Here is a 19598-nt window from a genome sequence, read left to right on the forward strand (position 1 = left end):
GTTAACAAAAATATTTTCTTTTTGGCCGAATGAGCACTAATTTTAATTTTATTAATTTTTTAGTATATTCTTCTGTTCTCGGTATCTTCACTCAAGCCACCACATATCTCAATTTTCACATCCATTTTCCGGTCTGGATATAGCAATTATCATTTATCCTCCTCCTCCTCCATTTCTCAGTCACTTACTTGCAGTTTGTATAAATTCAACCGGAAAAGATAAGCTTCTTCTTCTTCTTCAACCGCTCGGTTTGATCAAAACTCAAGTTTCAATGGCTGTCTTATCAATAGGGACTCACTTGTCTCCATTAAACCTGTTCAAGGAACAATTTTTCTCTCTCACTTCTGTGTCCTCTCTTCACTCCTTTCCGAGCTTTGCTACGATTAGAAGTTCGAGATTGCATCTTCGTAATGGGGTTCTGGCTAGAGCTGAAGACAAGGCAAGAGACTCTTCTTCTTCTACAAAACAACAACCCGACAGTCAAAAACAGCTTCAGGTTCTTCTCTCTCTTTCTTTATTATGAAAACTTCAACTTCTTAAGGTTGCCATTTGGTTTTTATATGAATTTTGCCTAGTTTTACGGCTCATTTGATTTGTTTGTTAATTTTGGAAAAACTGCAAGCCTTTAAATATCACTCTATTTTTCGCTGAACCTTAAATTTGTGGGATTGCCCACTTATTTGTTTGCTAATTTAATGAGTCTGGATAGGTGGTTTTGTTTGAACACGTGGAACTGGAAAAGGCCTAATTTTTCGTTTAAGTTTCATTTTTTTTTAATGGATCTGAATGAGGGGTTTGGTTTAGACTGTATGAATTTGGATTCAGTTTATTGTTAAATGGTGTTACAATTTTTATTGAATACATTAGTGAGGTAGAATATGAAAGTTCTGGTTAGTTTTCTGAGGCTCTTCTACTCAGTTTAAAGTACATTAGTTAGTTTGTTGGTTTGGGTTACTTAATACATTTGTGCAGTAGTATTACCAGAGTGAATTTTTATCAAAGGCTTTAAATTTTGTTTAATCTTGTGAAGGTAAGATGCATTTTTGCTGCTTTAGGTTGGCCATTAGTTGTCTAAACTACTGCCTAGTTGTCTAATTGTCTGTGAATCTATCAATAGAGTGTATAGCATTTTTCAGTTAATCATAGTTTTGATGCGGATAGTGGTGGGATTGAGTGAGCCAAACTCGAAGGTTAGATTTTTTAAGTAGTTTTGAGTATGCTGGAGATTAGGAGTGAAATTAGATCGGAAAGAGCATAAGACAAGCAATAACTCCAAGACTTAAAGGCCAAGCCACCAGTTAAGGAGGAGCTCAAGCACCAATCTTAGCCATGGATTGGATAAAGGATATAAACACAAAAGATTTTTTGTCTTCTTTTTTGTCTTTCCATTACAATTCTGAGGGCCTGTTATAAGTCTTGGAACACACTCCAAGCTTAGTAATATTTTAATTAATAACTTTGACTCAAGACTAAAGTACAACTTACTAGACTTTTAGAAAACTGCAAACAAAGCAAATTTCCAAGAAATTAAATGAAAGACTACAATTCCTGTAGAGCTAGGAATTTGGATTTACTACAATTCCCATAGAGCTTGGAATTTGGATTTAGCTGTCTTGGAAATCTGATGCCAATTGATGGTTTCACATACTGGTGATGACTTCTTTGTATCACTTCTCAGGCAAGAGTTTCCTTGATCCATGTGATTATATTGTAGCCAACGGGATGCTTTGAGTTCCAATTTATTGTCTTGGAATTTTCATGGGCCATGTAATGGGCCTGGGCCAAATGAGGTGTGTTTGGTGTAGCCGCATTAAGTTTGATGATATTTGCGTGGATATCTACATATTATCATGGGGAATTAACGTTATTGTAGTGTCATGCACATTATATGCCAATTCATTGCTTTTTAGCTTGGAGCAGGATCTGACATCAACATCTCGATCATGTGATCCTTTGTGTTCACTTGATGAAACAAGCTCAAGTGAATTTGAAGCCACATACCAGCCAAAAACAGATTTGCTGAAAGCTCTTGCAGTTTTTGCAGCAGCTGCAGCAGGGGCAGTGGCTATTAATCAATCATGGGTTGCTGCCAATCAGGTAACCTCTAATTTCAGGTTCTCATTGATGGCTTAGATACCGTTGACCAGATAATGTTGGTTTCTGTAGATAACTTTTAGTTGTATTAATTATATTCTTGATACAGGATCTTGCCATGGCATTATTATTTGTAATAGGATATGCAGGCATCATTTTTGAAGAGTCTCTCGCTTTCAATAAAAGTGGAGTTGGATTATTGATGGCTGTGAGTTTATGGGTTGTGAGAAGCATCGGAGTAAGTTTCATAATTTGCTATGATTACTTGAGATTTATTGATGAGATAATGTATCATTTAGTTGCTTTCTTTCTATTAATATTCTGACTCAGGTAGCTTGATCTGTAATGAAGGCTTCATATGTCTGTGAAGGCTTAGCATGTATCTGTCACTTGTTTAACATTTTATGAATTCTGTCTTGGATGTAGTCCGATGAATTGAGTACTTATTTTCTCCATTAGTGATATCTGATTTTTAGATTTTAGTTCAAATTGGTTGGATGGCTTTTTAATCTACAAGTTTGTTTTATCATGGAATTTTTAATTCCATGTTGCTTATGACAGAATAATTTAACTGGAGACATGGACTGCACTGATGACCACTTATGGTCTGAAAAGAAAAAGGAAAACTTGTGAAGTGGAAACATTGAACTCTTCCTCTGAATCTATTTACTTTAGTATATGTTTGTGACACCGAGAATTTTTTAATTTTCCAAATTAGTTGCTGTTTCTTGAATATTATTGATAACAACTGTGTAAGCTGCTAATTAACTCCTCCTTTTGTGAAACTGTATCTCTACTGATTGAGTTAATTCACCTATTTCTGTTTGATTAATATCCTTTAAATTGCAGTTCTTTTTCCTCATAAATATGCATCTCTAGTTTCTCAGTGTATTTCATTTTGGGTTTTCATCTGCCTGATTTTCTTGTGTAGGCACCTTCAACTGAAATAGCTGTATCAGAGTTGTCTCATGCATCTGCAGAAGTCAGTGAAATAGTTTTTTTCTTGCTTGGTGCGATGACCATTGTAGAAATAGTTGATGCACATCAAGGATTTAAGCTGGTTACTGACAATATAACTACACGAAAGCCGCGGACTCTGCTTTGGGTGGTAGGTGCTCTATTTCTGTTGTCATAATCAGACTGACAAGTTCTTTCTGCTTGCTGTTTCTTATATTTAACTTATATTGAAAAATTATGCATGTGTGGTGAAGCATGAATGTTAGCTAGTTTGTATTGTACAATGGATATAGTTATCTATCAACTACAGATGGAACTTTGCAACTTTACCAGAGGGGGTCAGTGCAGCAACAGTAGTTTCTTAAAGAGTGCCTCATTTCTGAATATGGTTTATGGGACTTTTAATCGTGTTTTCCCATTACTCTTATCTGTTGAACTTGCCTGAGATGCTACTGAAGTATTTATAAATCTTAGGGACATCAGAACTAGTCATAAAGAGAAGTTTTTGGAGTCGGTTAGACAATTATCTAGAGAAGCATTCACTGCAAGCAGTAGTTATTAATGTTTTTTGATGATTTATTTGATTTCATGATCTATTCTCAGTAATTTTGCATCAGAAAATCTGGCAGCAGTTTTGTTTGCTGTGGAAATGACTTCGGTCTTTCTTTGAATCAGAATGACATTTCAGTGGCTAGTTAACATTCTTTTCACTTGATTCAATCTCATTATCCTTCTCTCTATGTGGAAGATTAGATGAAGTTGATATCATTTTGTTGCTTGAGATTGCAGTAACACCCATATATTTTTCACAATGTGTTTCCTTTTAATTAATGATGTTTGATGTTTTATACTGTAATTGCAGGTTGGTTTTGTGACTTTTTTCCTTAGTTCAATCCTTGACAACCTGACTTCTACTATTGTCATGGTTTCTTTATTGAGAAAACTAGTACCTTCCTCGGACTACCGCAAGTATGTGCTGGAAAATCTAGATTTTTTTCTAATACAATTAAAGATATTCAGGAACACTGATAAGTTTGCATATTCTTATTATAAATATTAATAAGCTTGTCTTCATTTGATGTTTTGGTGGTGAAAAAAAAAAAAAGAATATGAGGACTATTGTTTCTTTATCAAGGTTGAACATCATTTATTCAAGAAAAGAGGAAGTTGAAATGCTGAAAGCCAATTCCGATATAAGGAGCATCATTGACTGGCCATTTAAACTTGGAATAATTTTCTGTTTCATAGGAAGCCTTCATTTGTTCTACTCGTATAGATTAACTTGCAGGGCTTCAAAAGTTCAGCTTTTCATTTAAGTTGTTTATTTGGGTTTTTGTTGTCTTTCATCTACTGGAACCTGTCAAACCAGTTCCTTGGTCTCTCCCTTTAAACTTGTTTTCTGTAACTAAAATAAAAGAGAATCATTACTTGGCTCTGCAAAACTACAGTCAAACATTTGGATCTTTCTACAGGCTTCTTGGAGCTGTTGTTGTAATAGCAGCAAATGCTGGGGGTGCATGGACTCCAATTGGTGATGTTACCACTACCATGCTATGGATACATGGCCAGATATCCACATTGCCAACAATGAAGGTCTTTATCTTCATCTTGCTTTGCAAGCATCTGTTCCTTGGGATTGAATGCGTGATGTATGTTAATATTGCCCATTATAGCATAAGTCTTACAAAACAAGGTATTACTATATTGCACCGGCATTAGGATATGTTTCATGCTTTCTTTTTGAGTCTTTGTGTGCAACTCTGTAAGGTGAGAAGCGGGTCCTGCTAGGAATTCTCATGAAATGAACCATGTGCAGAAGTTTGGTTTACTAGAGTTTTACAATTTTAATGAACGCTACTTTTTATGAGAGAGGTGAAAATTATTTTTTTCAAGCTCGAAACCTTTTTAGCCACTTGCCAACCAGGAAAAATGATGATTCACAAATAATAGTAGTAGACGTACAGATGTACAGAATTATGCTTCAAAAGGTAGGTTTACTGTTCAACTGCTCCCAAAGTATACAAATCCTTGGTCTAACAGTTCTAATCCCATGCTTTTAATGTAGTAGACACCTCTGTGCATCCTTTTTAGATTTGACGCTTGGACATCAGAGAGTTGATGTCTTTGCTTCCTGGGATAGCGTTGCACTGACATTCTTCCTCATTTTGCATTTTCGGTGCTTGCAGAGCTTGTTTCTGCCTTCAGCTATTTCTCTGGCTGTTCCGTTGGCTCTTTTGTCACTGACTAGGTACTCTTTTTGCATTTTTAAAGCAAAGCTGCTGATGTTGAATTTTCAAAAGTTTGACTTCACCAATGAGAAGATTAAATGATATGAATTTCTCTTCTTCCATTCAGTGAAGTTAATGGGAAAGGACATGACACTCCTAATATTTTGGCATCAGAACAAATGGCTCCTAGAGGACAGCTTGTTTTCTCCGTGGGTATTGGGGCTCTGATCTTTGTTCCTGTGTTTAAGGCACTGACTGGCTTGCCTCCTTACATGGGCATGCTGCTTGGTCTTGGAGTTCTTTGGATTTTGACTGATGCTATTCATTATGGTGAATCGGAAGGGCAAAAGTTGAAAGTTCCACAGGCTTTATCACGGATTGACACTCAAGGAGCCCTTTTCTTCCTTGGAATACTTTTGTCCGTCAGCAGGTATATAGACAAACAATTCTCTGGTTCTCTGTTTCCTTTAGGCACTGCAAGGTGATTAAATTTTTTATTTTTTTTTATTTTCACTTAGCGTGCTTTCAGTGTTAGAATTATCTTGGGGATATTCAAAAAAATTTTGACTAGATATTACCCAGTGACAGGAATTATTTTTTCTCATTTGCCAATAGTTGGTTGTCATTGCAGCCTTTCTTCGTCAAAATTTGAAGGTCAGTGATTTCTGTTCAGGTTTTACGGGATTGCAAATGTGATCTAGTGATAAGTCTGAACTGGAAACAGTTAAACCATTTTTGTCTTAGTCCGATTCTTATTGTTCTTTTATTCACGTTTTAGAAACAGTGATGTTGAGCCACACATTGGGGATATCCTCCCCCTCTCATGTGCACCATTTCCCTCGGAGGTTGAATCCATTGACCATGATCTCCCCATTTCGAAGGAGGCATTTTAAAACATACTATGATATATCTTAAATCATGTGGGTAGATGTTGAGTTGCTGTGGTGGTGACTCAACATCTAGTTGACAATTTCTGGGTGGCTGAATCATTGTGTGGATGAGCAGTTGATTTAGCATAGCAAATTGACAAGACTTTGTGGATCAATAAATCTTTCATATCTGTAGCATGACTTAAGTTCGTTTGTTACCTATTGTCTTTTTTCTATTATAATAAGCTCTCTATTGCTGGCATTTGTGGATTCAGAGACCGCTGATTTGAAAATCTGTGTTGTTGTTGTCTAGCCTGGAGGCAGCTGGTGTTCTCCGGGAGTTGGCAAATTTCCTTGATGCTAACATTCCTAACGCAGACCTGATTGCGAGTGCAATCGGGGTTGTATCAGCAATAATAGACAATGTTCCCTTAGTTGCGGCAGCAATGGGAATGTACGATCTCACCTCTTTCCCGCAAGATTCTGATTTCTGGCAGCTGATAGCATTTTGTGCTGGTACTGGTGGGTCCATGCTTATTATCGGCTCTGCTTCTGGAGTCGCATTCATGGGGATGGAAAAGGTGGACTTCTTTTGGTATTTGCGGAAGGTATCTATCATGATTTCTGTAAAATCTTGATTGAAATACCATTATTCTGTTTTGTAAATTAAACCTTTTCTCTTTGTATAGGTGAGTGGTTTCGCCTTTGCAGGTTATGCTGCCGGTATTGCTGCCTATTTAGCGCTTAATAACCTACACATTTCCCTTCCCACAACTCTTGCTCAGGCTGCTTTCCATCCTGGTTCTTATTAATTAAACCACATTGGTTTGGAAAGCAAGGCAGTGAGTTTCTGATAATGTGCTTCACATTAGATGAACTTGGTGAAGAATGCAAGTGGAACATGAAGGAGTAATTTTATATATGTTCCTCTTGGGATATATAGGCACTTAACCGAACAAAAGAAATTCATAGGTCTAATAATTTGAGGTTGATTAGACGTGTAATGCCCTGGAAGATTCACCGATGAGAAGAAAGTGCCAAGAAATTTGTATTGGAAATCTGATATTTTATGATCATATTTTGGTACTTCTGGTCAATGGTATTTTTTGTCAAGATTTTTATGTTACAGCTGGTTCAACCGGTTGGCATTAAATCTTCAGCCAGTCAATCAAGAAAGAGCAAACTTTTTTTCTGATTTTGGAATGCATGCTGCTGCACGAAGAAAAATTTCGGCGGCCTGTTCATTTACAAAAACTATGGCCAGACCAAGCACAATCACCCAGTGACTTGAGTTTGGTTAAAATGAAAAATAGTTTGATTCGAATTTAATTCGAATCTGTCAAATCAAAATTAAAAATGATTCAAATTCAGTTTAAATAAAAACTTATTCTATTCGATTTGAGTTGAGTATATAGCTAAAATTGATGGTTTGAATCAAACTGAATCACCAATTTAAATTAAATTTGAATTGAATTAAATCAAACACCTTCTAGTTCAAACTTAATTCAGATTTAAAAACTAACCAAATCTTTTGGTACGAATTCAGTTTAAATTTAAATAAAATAAATTTGAATTGAGTTAAACTAATTCGAACTAAATTTTGAGACCGAACCTGTTTAATTTGGATCTAGCCCTACAAAAAATCAGAGTCCTTCCATGTCAAACTCCTACAAAAAATTAATTCAAAAGTATACAATTCTTTGCGCATAGTTGAATTATTCCCTTCCCCTCTATAAGACTAACCATATAACAGTTATATGGAAATAATCAAAACCGGGAACGCACTACAGTAAAGACACCCATCTCCCCAAGGACCAAAACTATTAAGATTGATGGTAGCAGGACTGCACTACAACTCAAGGAATACAAATTCTTCAATGGCCTTTGGTACGCATCAGCATCTTACTGAGTAGACGTGTCACTCTCTCCTTGGTACCACAGCATACACTTAATTTCTCCGCCACTCTTTACACTTTCTTTACTACTGCTCACCATGTGCTCATATAATTTCTCGCCACGCGCCCACTCTCTGATCGCCGTTCCTCCCACCGCACGAGCCCCCACTACGGTCTCTCCACCCACGCGCTCCCTCACTAGATTGGCGAAAGACATCCCCGGCCCCACCCCCACAGACCTTTGCAGTGTCGATGTCGGCGTGGAGTGGCTCACGCGCTTGTTCCCAGTTGCGCTTGGCGCTGAGACGGAGGATGGAGGGGTGAGATTGGCGGTCTGATGGGACCACTCCGTCCCAATGGCGGTGTTTGGTTACACCACCCCGGCCTGCCATGTTACTCTGCCCCGACAGGATGAAGATCTGAGTTGGGTTGGTCTGGAATGGTAGAATCCATTGTTTCGAAACGGCTGACCTTGACGAAGTTTAAAGAATTTCTTCGATGGAGAATCGAATTTAGTTGCAGCAAACAAAGGAAAATAATGGTGAAGAGATGGGAAGCAGATCTGTAGTGGAGGCCATGGATTGGTGGACAAAATTAATTTTATGATTCAATTTGAGGCCACCTATAAAACCATCCCATAAAGGGTCCAAATTGAAGTAAAGGCATGTTTGGTTTGTGAAATTCTAAGGAGATGATTTGGGGTGTGTCAAAATGGGTCAAACCCAAATCTGGCAGTGGGCCGGACTGGGTCAGATTAACTTTGGTGTGGCATACCCTGTCTATGAGCCGGGCAAGGTCGAGACTCACTCCATAGTAGGCTTTGTAGACCGAGTCAACTCACAAAATCACAAAAAACCCACCCACAACATAACCCGTACTTAAGTGATTGTATCATGCCGAGTTCTTGATGGAACTGCCTGTTTATTTAAATAAAAAAATAATTTTTTTTCAATACCTTCTTTTAAATTATATTTTTTAATAAAAGAAAACAGGTTAAAAAACGGATTTTTGATTTAAAAAAATTTATTTATAATTAATGAATTAAATTCTTATATTCAATATTATCTACGTAAAATAACCAAAACTTAAATTTAGATTATAATCAATCCCACCTACCAGCAAAATTCTACCTTTGTTCTTCACTTTGTCGAGAAAGTTTCCATATGTATAACAAGTAGATGGATTTTCCGTGTCCGTGACTACATGTTATTTTTCAACCAACCGATGTCCATTTATTTTGCCTGGCTTGGTGATGAGATGACACAAATACTATTAGAAGAAATTTGGTACGGAGTGCGTTAACCGTTGAAGACAAAAAGGAGTATTGGACCATGTTTATCAAATTTTGTAACTTTGCATTGGTGAGGGGCTGAGGCACTGTATTTGCTCTTTAAAAGCCAGGCTCTAATCCAAAACAATATTCATAAAAATATATGTAAATATTTTTAATATATAAATAGATATATATAATTATGTAATTAAATAATTTTAAATTAATAATAAAACAATATCTAATCATATGATTATACATATAAATATATATTCATAATATATATAAATAATATTAGTTATTTAATACATTAGAACGCATGCTTAACTATTCATGACATATAAAAGATGGGTAAAGTAAAAAATCTCGCTTTGTTAATCTTCAAACAATAACTTTATGGTGTTTGGTTTGAATAATATTTTATTAGTAAAATTAAAAAATTATCTTAAAGATTACTGGGGATTTCACGTTTTCTTTTTTTCTCTCCACATGTTGCCTTTATTATGTTTTGTAAATTTTGAATTTTGAAACAATTCTGATAGCTCCTAAATTTTGTTTCAACAATTTAAGGTTAATTTTTTAACAACATCAACCATTACAAAATCAATAAAACTATGTGTACTCACTTTAGATACACAAATGTATACATATTTATATGTGTCATCATGTGATTAGATGATTTTGAATTAAGAATAAAACAATAACCAATCATATGATGACACATATGAGTGTGTATATGTTTGTGTACCTAAAGTGAATACACACAGTATTGCTCTTACAAAATTGATCAAAATTTTATTAAACTGAACATTCGGGCGGGGTCGAAGTTGATTACTGGGCTAATTAGGCCCATTATGGGTGGTCCCAGCAGCAAGTGTTCCTTTGAATATAGTTGCTTGGCTTACCAACTACCTTCAATCGTTAAACACGATTGTAAATTATGCAAACGCTTTTGTTGCCGCCCACCGGTCGCTCCAGCATCCTACCGCCGGTGGTGGGGTTGTTTCCCTCCCACCGCCGTACGCTGTTCTTTAATATCGCCTGCAGTGTTGGTGCGTGTCCACCAAATTGTTTCTCCTCTGCCAAAACCCTTCAGTCTTCTTCTAATTGTAGAGGATCAAGATACTCTATCACTAAACTCGCTTCTTCTCCGGTCACACCTGCTTTCACATCTCCCGTAGAAGATTCGGACAAGGCCAAACTTGCTCAGGTTTGTCTGCCCCTTCTCGCGTTTTTTATCTTTATTTCTGTGATTTGTTGCTTAGATAATGTGGGAAATAAAAAGAAAAATGCTTATTTTCTTTGTTGAAGCCTTGGTTAAGCATTGGCTTTGTTGGACGTTACACAATTTCAGCCTTGGGTAGCAGTTTGTATACTAGTCTTTGTTATTTTGTGAGAAATGCTTTCTTATTATCTGAGAAAAAATTGTTTGTGTTTGTTATCATTATTATTGGTCAGGCTTTCGCTGTAATAATTGACATTATTTCATTAATTTTAAAAAATCTCCCCATGGATATGTAGAAGAGCAATTCATATCTTACTAGATGTCTACACTGAAAGGATCACTTATTGAGCCATCAGAAATGCTTGTGACTTAGGTTTGATGCATATGAAATTAACACAATATTCTTTCTTTTAGTATTTAGCTGAAGTTTATGAATTTCTGAGGTTTCAGGCTCCTCCTCGTGTTGATGTGGTGAAAAGCTAGAAAAATGGCATGGTATTAAATCTTCTGGGAATGGGTGCTGCTATTCTTGGAATGCAAGCCACTGTGGGACTGTTGGTTGCAAAGGCTCTTACTTCCTCAGCTAATCCATATTAGCAGGGAGTCCATCCTGGCTACTGTCCTGTTCTGGCATTGGATGTATTCCTTGTGCAGGTACACATATTGACTTCAGACTTCTGATACTACTTTTTGTTAATTTTGGAGATTTTGATTTGTCTTATTGTATATATCAGTAGGGGACCAATTAATTTCTTCCTGTTTTTAGAATTTATTCAAACAGAAGAGATAAATTTAAAAAAAAAAAGGAAGGATCTAAAATTTATAATCTATATCACAAAAAAAAAGTCCTGCCATTGTCCTGAATTTGGATCTATTGAAAATTCTCCACAGAAACAGAATTTGAGTAAATCATAAAGGGGTTTAAGAGAAAAATAAAGAGTTTATGGTGGATCTTTTTGGTGTTATACTGTGTTGCTAAAAGCTCTGGATGAGTCTTTCAGGCTCAAAGAAAAAAAATCGCAGCTTCTTTATCTTCTTCTATCTTGGAAAAGAAATAATGATTATAAAAATTTACTCTGGACAAATTACGCCAAAAAAAAAAAATTTACTCTGGACTGACTCTTTTTAGTCCTATACAAGTTACATAGGTTATTCAAATTGTACTTTTTTTATTGAATTTGGTGTGTACTGTTTGAGCATGTAGAGGGATATTAATATTTGTCTCATGAACCCCAGTGATTCACTGGGTCAGCTAAATGATTAAATTAGGACGAGGATATCTTAGTCCTTCATCAACTGAATTGCAGATTCAAACTCAGCCAGGTTACCTCAGCCGGTTTAGAAACTGCAGAATTTGTGCCAATTTATGGATATTCACTTAGCCCTGCTCACACATGCAAACATGAAAACATCATTTTAGTGTTGTTTTTATTGTTAGTAATTTTGTGTTTCCTCTCATCTATCTATTGCTTGTGTTGTGCAGGCATAGGCAAACACAATCCTTTCTCATTTTCTGGGGCTTGTTTTCTCATTGGAGCTGCTGCGGTCAGTGACACTACCAGCTTCACCAGCTCCCAGGGTTGCATTGTGCTTTACATTAGATGAACTCAGTGAATAATGCAAGTGGAACATGCAGGAGTAATATTATATATGTTCCTCTTGGGATATACAGACACTTAAACGAACAAAAGAAATTCATAGATTTAATAATTTGAGGTTGATTAGATGTGTAATGGCCTGGAAGATTCACAACTGAGAAGAAAGATAATATCAGAAGCGGATCCACTGTTCAAATTACCCAGTGGCAAGAAATTTGATCTGGAAATTTGATATTTTATGATCATATTTTGATACTTCTGGTAAATGGTACTTTATATAAAGATTTTTATGTTATAGCTTGTTCAGCCAGTTGGCATTAAATCTTCAGCCAGTCAATCAAGAAAGCGCGAATTGTTTTCTGATTTTGGAATGCATGTTGCCGCACGTAGAAAAATTTTGGCGGCCATTCATCTACAAAAACGCAGGCGCAACCAACCCACTGACTTGAGTTTTGTTTGAATGAAATAGTCTAATTCAAGTTTGTCAAACCAAAATAAAAAATGATTCAAATTGAACTTAAATAAAAATTGATTTTATTCGATTTAACTCAAATTTGTAGCTCAATTGATTATTCAAATTAAATCAAATCATGAATTTGAATTAAACTCAAACTAAATTAAACTAAACACTTTTTAGTACAAGTTTAACTCAATTTAAAAAACTAATCGAATCTTTTAGATCAAATTTGATTTAAATTCAAATTGAGTAATACTGACTTTCGAGACTAAACCTGCTTGCATCAAATCCAGCCTTAAAAAAAGCACAGACCTTCCTGTCAAACTTGTAAATGAAAAATTAAATCAAAAGTACACAATTCTTTGCGCATAGCTGAATTATTCTCTTCCCCTCTATAAGACTAACCATATAACAGTAATATGGAAATAATCAAAACCGGGGACTACACTACAGTAAAGACACCCATCCCCCCCAGGACCAAAACTATTAAGATTGATGGTAGCAGCACTGCACTACAACTCAAGGAAAACAAATTCTTCAATGGCTGGAACTTCTCCGATCTTCTTCAAAGCTTCCTTGCTGGGATGGTCGTCGACACCAATAGCCATCACCGCATGCTTGCGCGGAGCAATCCTTCCAACACTCATGAAGCTGACATTAACGTTTTCTTCTCCCAAGATACTGCCCACTGTGCCAATCATACCTGGCTGATCAACCTGTCTGCAAAGTATGATATTACCTTCCAAGCTCACATCCACTCCAAAAGTTCCTACCCTTGTTAAATGTGGAATTCCATCCTTCACCTGTCCCTCAACCCTAATCTCCCCAGAATCAGACATGGCACTGGCAAATTTCGATTCAACATTGGCAATCTGAACCTGGATGAACTCAAGTGGATTCTCAGGTGAGCCATCTAAAAGTATTCGCTCTTCAGTTATGCGAAGACCTCTCTGTTTGGCTGTGTAATCAGCATTGACCAAGTTCACAAACACACTAGATATGGGCTCAATCAGACCCTTGGTGATCATGGCGCGAAGGAGTCTAGTGTCAAGGTCATCCGGGGCTCTAGCAGAAGCATATGTAACTTTCACACTTTTCACACCACTTCCTCCTGCTACTAGTTGGACAGCCAGTCTCCCAAGTTTTTCAGCAAGTTCCACAAATGGTTTCAACTCTGTTAGAACCTGCAATTGAATATAATGATAAAAGTGAATCTTTATGCTCCTTAAATCTCTTCTTCTCTCATTTTATTAAGTAAATTATCTGCAAAACTTATGTAAGCTAATTAATGCCAATAGCTTGAAATTCATCAGCTAAGGCAACCTGCTTAAATTTATATATAAAAAATGAATAGGCAAGCCCAAGTGCTTGCAATCAGTACTAAAAAAACAATTTGACAGTGCTACACATGCACCAATTAGAAGAAGAAAAAAATGGTTTAAAAGGACACAACAGCAATATAATAATAGCCTTAAGCATTACTGTATGAAGCGGCCAAGCCTCACAACCAAAAACCAATCAGTTGACCTTGGCATAGCCTGCCACCAATCCTACCAACATTGATAAAATGAAGTTTCATGCTCTCCATTATAATAACAACTATCTACTAAATTAGGCTGGTCCAATTAGAAAATTATAACAATAAGATAGAATTCATTATATACCTCAGCAGGAACCATTGGTGCATTAACTGCAGTAGCTGCAAGCTCTCCTCTCAAGGCTCCCACTACGGCTTCAGCAATTTCAATGGCAACTCCTTCCTGAAATCGAACCCAACATTACTTGATAACATTATTTTGTGAGGATTATAGAAAACATAACCAATTGCATTAGCTGATCTAATAAACCTGAGCCTCCATTGTACTAGCACCAAGATGTGGAGTCACAGTAACCCTCTCATGTTGTACCAGCTTGCTGTCTGTTGGTGGTGGCTCCACTGTGAAAACATCAAGTGCTGCCTGTGACAGAGAAGATCATTTTATTAACTCTTCTTTACGATAAAAACATCGTGCTTCAGACTATGAGAATGCTCACCTGTGCAACAATTCCAGCATCCAGCGCCCTCACCAAAGCTTCCTCATCAATCACACCTCCACGAGCAACATTGACAATTCTAACTCCTTTCTTCATTTTCGCAAAAGTCTCATCATTAAGCATCTTTGATGTGGCAGGGGTAAGAGGCATATGCAGAGAGATGAAATCAGCATTAGCTATAGCTTCATCAAAGCTCACAAGTTCCACACCGATAGCACGAGCACGGTCTGCCGGTGCATACGGATCATGTGCAATAACATTCATACCAAGACCCTTAGCTCGACGAGCAACCTCTGATCCAACCTTTCCAAACCCCAGCACAGCAAGTGTTTTACCCACAAGAGAAACACCAACATACTTGTTCCGTTGCCACTTCCCTATATTTCACAACACCCATGCAAACCAACATATTAATAAATCTCAGCACAACGGATCTCCAAAATCATTATATCGAGAAATATAAGTTCATTTAGAAGATCTGTTCTTAGTTTTTAACACAAAAGCTTAATAAACTCCAAAAATTAGTAAAATAAATCGGCCCAATGAAAACTAATACACAATTCTATTAAGTACTTCCAGTTCATTTGGATTGCAATTCGAAAATAATAATCAACAAGAAAATTTATATCACTATTTCAAAATCCAAGAATTATTATTATATAATTTTCAAAGCATTTCAACTCATTCAAACTAAATGAGTCCTAATCAAGTTTCTTGAATCCTTTATTTTCAAATGAAAAACTGCATGTAAATTATATATGAAACAGGGAGTAATTAAACGAACTAACCGGCTTTGACAGAGGCATCAGCCTGCGCCACATTTCTGGCCATGGCAGCCAAAAGCGCGATCCCGTGCTCCGCAGCCGCAACAGTATTAGCAGTAGGCGCGTTCACAACCAAACATCCGAACTCGGTAGCAGAAGCCAGATCCACATTATCGATACCCACACCGGCTCTGCCGACCACCTTCAACCTCCCACCCGAAGACTCAAACACTTCACGGCTCACCTTTGTCCCGCTCCGCACAATCAGCGCGTCGCACAACGAGATCTTGGTGCAGAGCTCCTCTGGAGTCAAGTTATAAGAGCAGTCGACGTTGGCAAACTCCTTAAGGAGATCCAAACCCGCCGCTCCCAGCTTCTCGGCCACGAGTACGGTCGGTTTGGAGGAAAGTCCACCGCTGGAAGCCACTATGACGAACCGAGGCAGGTCCCGCTTACGACCGCTGAGATTAACGGAGAAAACGGGGAAAACAGATTGTTTGGAAGAGAGAGGGAGCTTGAGAGAAGGGTGACGGAGAGTTGAGGCGGTGAATAACGTGGCCATTTTGTTTGACGGCAGAGTTCGTGAATGAAAGTAAAGTGAGAACTGGAGAACGAATTTATAGTAACGGAGTGTTTGGGTGGTCAGTGAGAGTGCGAAGGGTTTAAACGAAAGCGAGGTTTATGCAGGCGCGTGTCGTGGAGTGTGCAAAGGTTGCTGCTCCAATAAGTTTTAGGTTTGGTTTGGTTTGGTTTGGTAAGTTGTTAGGTGTTCTTTGGTTTATATATGGTTATTACATTATAATTTAGAAATAAGTAAAAAATGAAAAAGAAAATTACGAAAAATTATACAATTAATAAACTATTTAAGGAAATTGCACCCAACGTTTCATGTGTTCCCTTATTATTAAAGAAATAAAAATTTATAATTTTATCTTGAAAATAAGTAATTTGAAAATTTTATTTTATGAAATAATAAATTTGTTCATGGGAAGTTATACCATGAAGTCTAGGAATTCAAAATTTTCACTTTTTTTTAAACTTTTTCTCACTTGTTTATTATTCTCTTTAATAAATATGAGCAATGTTATGTGGACCCATTTTTTATATATAATTCATATACACAGTAATGTGTCATCATACAATTATGTGATTTTAAAATATGTGTCATCATATAATAAAAAAATATCCAATTATATGATGATACATCATCTATGTACATAAATTATATATAAAAAATAGATATACATAGTTTTATTGAATAAATATATCTTTAATTTTTACTATCTCCGTATTTATTTATACACAAGAGTATAACAAAAAAACAATTAAAAGAGTAGTAAAATAATAAAAAGAGTCATCGACAACAAATAACTATAAAAAAGAGAGTTTTATAAATTAAAAATCATAATAAAAAAATAAGAAAAATAATTATATGAAAGAGAAGTTGGACTGAAGAGTTAGGATTATAAGATAGATTATCGAACAAAATGAGATGGTGAGGTTAATCATGAATCCGATTAAAAATAAATAAAATAAAATATATAAAAAATGTTTTTATATAACATAAATTTTTTATAATTTATGTTATTATAATGTTATTTTATAATTTTAAAAAATAAAATAATATTATTATATCTTGATAATTTTTTTGAATTAAGTTTAATTTTAAATAAAAATTGTTATTTAAATATTATAAAGATTAAGAAGTACTTTGACGCAAAGAAAGATTGGGAAGGAAACTAACTTTTTTAATAAAAAATTAGAATAAAAAGTATCCATCCCTAGAATAGCATTAAATTAGGTGTAAGTATTTCTTGGACATTGGTCCAAACAACGGCAACAGTAGCCGCAGGTGGTAATGATTAAAAATAATAAAAATAAATAATACGACTTTTACAAAAAATAGTAATTTGTCTTCACGAACAGGGTAAAAAGGTTGGTGAAGAAATTGATGACGTAAACAATACGACATAAGATGACGCGCTTGAGAGTCGCGTATAATTGAATTAATAGTGCATGCGAATCCAGCGTAGGATCTGAGCATCAAAACATATACCGGGTTGGCAGCACTTAGAAAAGTTTTATTTTGCTTTGCCGATTAATAAACAAATTTTCTTAAGTAGATTCACGTGGTAGACTTTGCTGAGAGACACCGGGTAAGGCACTAATAAATTGAAACCCTTCGGAAAAAATAATAATAACTTTTTTTTTAAATTTAATATTAAAAAAATTATTAATTTTAAAAATATAGTTAAATCTATTTTTACTGATAAGATCTTTCAGTATTCACTTACTGTTTGGTATTCCAATTAATACTTATGCTGTGGTTACAGGAATATATGTTCAATGAAATGTCAACTGACTCTGAAACTAAGCTGTCGGGTGCTTGATAAATTTTTCAAGATCCATAAAACATTTTTCCAGCCCAGCCATCGTTTTGATAGGGGAAATTGCTTATTGTAAGACCAAACCAAGATTATTGGCACCATGGCTGCGAGAGACTAAAATATTAGTATGCCACTCCAAAGGAAAAACTAGATAAGAGACTATTTATGGCAGGTCTAGAGGTAAAAGATGGTGCACACCCCTAAGGTCAAAGACCAAACCAACCAGTCCTTCAAATGCAAATTTCACTGTAGAACAACCAAGATTATTGGCCGGTAGGCACAAGAAGACTACAATCTTGACAGAATTGCAGATCCAAAGACATGACACCAACGAAACAAAAATCCATTCAGTTGGGACGATATGAAATGTCAAGACCAGATTAAGCCATTTTTACAATCAATGAAGACCAGAATGCTCTTTTCTTTCTCCATTGAAGTCATTGCATCATCTTAACAGGCATAGTTTGAAGATATATCACACTCACTTGAATAAAATCGATAAAAATTCGTGTCCAGTGATATTTTTTCAGACCCACTAACTTAATCCTACAATTACTACAACAAATATCCCTAAAAATCTTAAGCCAATAGCAGAAAAGAGGCTTCTTGTTCACCTCTGAAGTTTGGATTGCCACACTCACGTCGAGCTCTTAGTTAATGAGTGAAGCTTAGCTTCTTCTTTGGATGCAGACCTTCTTCCTAACACACAAATGGGGGTTTATAAAAATTCTCTACAACATAAGAATCAAATTCACATAGAACCCAGTCGTTAAAGACAAGCCATTTAATTTGATCTAAAAAGTTTCGGCAGATAGCATAAACACATACAACATTTGGATGATTGAGCTGAGCCTGCAAAATGCTTCAAGTATGCTTCGCCCAGAATGTGACCCAACTTTACCTGGGCTGCTGTAGTAAGGTGAAGGTGATCTTCTTTGAGCTCCAACCCCTTGGCATCAACACACACAACATTTGGAAGATTTATCCCCATTTGTGCCTCCCTAATTTTCTCCATGTATCTTTTATCCCCCGATGCTATTGCAACCTGCACAAAATTTTACCCATTTGATCGATACACTAAATGACCAGGTGAATTATTAATGGGAAATTTTTAGTCCAATCCAACCTGAATTATTGGGAGTGAAGGCAAACCCAGATCTTCCCTCACATTATGAATCAGGGTTTCCATGTTTCTCTGGTACGCATCAGCATCTTGCTGAGTAGACGTGTCACTCTCTCCTTGGTACCACAGCATACATTTAATTTCTCCACCACTCTTTACACTTTCTTTACTCCTACTCACCATGTGCTCATATAATTTCTCGCCACGCGCCCACTCTCTGATCGCCGTTCCTCCCACCGCACACGGCACCAGCCCCACTATGGTCTCTCCCCCCACGCGCTCCCTCACTAGATTGGCGAAAGACATCCCCGGCCCCACCCCACAGACCTTTGCAGTGTCGATGTCGGCGTGGAGTGGCTCACGCGCTTGTTCCCAGTTGAGCTTGGCGCTGAGACGGAGGATGGAGGGGTGAGATTGGCATTCTGATGGGACTACTCCGTCCCAATGGCGGTGTTTGTTTACACCACCCCGGCCTGCCATGTTACTCTGCCCGGACAGGATGAAGATCTGAGTTGGGTCTGGAATGGTAGAATCCATTGTTTCGAAACGGCTGACCTTGACGAGGTTTAAAGAATTTCTTCAATGGAGAGTCGAATATCGTTCCAGCAGAACAAAGGAAAATGACGGTGAAGATGGGAAGCAGATCTGTTGCGGATGCCATGGATTGATGGACAAAATTAATTATATGACCCAATTT

At 36.6% G+C, this 19598-nt stretch overlaps 3 protein-coding genes and 1 long non-coding RNA gene across 6 annotated transcripts; 2 read left to right on the forward strand and 2 right to left on the reverse strand.

Annotated features, from left to right (window-relative positions):
• Window positions 1–66: 66 nt before the first annotated feature.
• On the forward strand, window positions 67–7245 carry LOC123213914 (sodium/proton antiporter 1-like). The gene is made up of 10 exons (XM_044633541.1): window positions 67–496; window positions 1921–2097; window positions 2204–2332; window positions 3026–3202; window positions 3914–4020; window positions 4524–4644; window positions 5238–5299; window positions 5407–5709; window positions 6462–6756; window positions 6838–7245. Exons 1-10 carry the CDS (start codon window positions 272–274, stop codon window positions 6958–6960), a joined length of 1719 nt encoding a protein of 572 aa, XP_044489476.1. The 5' UTR covers window positions 67–271; the 3' UTR covers window positions 6961–7245.
• Window positions 7246–10208: 2963 nt separating this feature from the next.
• Window positions 10209–12458, forward strand: LOC123212998. Its single transcript, XR_006501641.1, has 3 exons — window positions 10209–10523; window positions 10989–11192; window positions 12022–12458. It is a non-coding gene; the product is annotated as an uncharacterized LOC123212998 (long non-coding RNA).
• Window positions 12459–12888: 430 nt separating this feature from the next.
• Window positions 12889–16083, reverse strand: LOC123212995 (D-3-phosphoglycerate dehydrogenase 1, chloroplastic-like). The gene is made up of 5 exons (XM_044632295.1): window positions 15416–16083; window positions 14628–15004; window positions 14441–14551; window positions 14258–14353; window positions 12889–13777 (listed from the first exon to the last, which is right to left on the reverse strand). Exons 1-5 carry the CDS (start codon window positions 15951–15953, stop codon window positions 13106–13108), a joined length of 1794 nt encoding a protein of 597 aa, XP_044488230.1. The 5' UTR covers window positions 15954–16083; the 3' UTR covers window positions 12889–13105.
• A 1920-nt stretch (window positions 16084–18003) lies between these two features.
• On the reverse strand, window positions 18004–19570 carry LOC123212997 (probable carbohydrate esterase At4g34215). 3 transcript variants are annotated; one of them, XM_044632300.1, is made up of 3 exons: window positions 18905–19570; window positions 18607–18823; window positions 18004–18473 (listed from the first exon to the last, which is right to left on the reverse strand). In XM_044632300.1, coding segments are annotated over exons 1-3 (753 nt in total). In that variant the 5' UTR covers window positions 19439–19570; the 3' UTR covers window positions 18004–18471. The 3 variants fall into 3 exon arrangements, with proteins under 3 accessions (XP_044488235.1, XP_044488234.1, XP_044488232.1); XM_044632299.1 differs by having other exon boundaries at window positions 18004–18477; XM_044632297.1 differs by having other exon boundaries at window positions 18004–18823.
• Between the last annotated feature and the right edge of the window lie 28 nt (window positions 19571–19598).

Source organism: Mangifera indica, chromosome 4, assembly GCF_011075055.1.
Source record: "Mangifera indica cultivar Alphonso chromosome 4, CATAS_Mindica_2.1, whole genome shotgun sequence".
Classification (NCBI taxonomy): domain Eukaryota; kingdom Viridiplantae; phylum Streptophyta; class Magnoliopsida; order Sapindales; family Anacardiaceae; genus Mangifera; species Mangifera indica.

Excerpts from the sequence above, each read along its gene's own strand:
- LOC123213914 (XM_044633541.1), top strand. The coding sequence starts at position 272 with ATGGCTGTCTTATCAATAGGGACTCACTTGTCTCCATTAAACCTGTTC. Across the intron at positions 2,333-3,025 it reads GGGTTGTGAGAAGCATCGGA|GCACCTTCAACTGAAATAGC; the intron begins GTAAGTTTCATA and ends TTTCTTGTGTAG. Across the intron at positions 5,710-6,461 it reads ATACTTTTGTCCGTCAGCAG|CCTGGAGGCAGCTGGTGTTC; the intron begins GTATATAGACAA and ends GTTGTTGTCTAG.
- LOC123212995 (XM_044632295.1), bottom strand. The coding sequence starts at position 15,953 with ATGGCCACGTTATTCACCGCCTCAACTCTCCGTCACCCTTCTCTCAAG. Across the intron at positions 15,005-15,415 it reads TGATGCCTCTGTCAAAGCCG|GGAAGTGGCAACGGAACAAG; the intron begins GTTAGTTCGTTT and ends TGTGAAATATAG. Across the intron at positions 14,354-14,440 it reads CTAGTACAATGGAGGCTCAG|GAAGGAGTTGCCATTGAAAT; the intron begins GTTTATTAGATC and ends GTTCGATTTCAG.
- LOC123212997 (XM_044632297.1), bottom strand. The coding sequence starts at position 19,438 with ATGGATTCTACCATTCCAGACCCAACTCAGATCTTCATCCTGTCCGGG. Across the intron at positions 18,824-18,904 it reads CTTCACTCCCAATAATTCAG|GTTGCAATAGCATCGGGGGA; the intron begins GTTGGATTGGAC and ends AATTTTGTGCAG.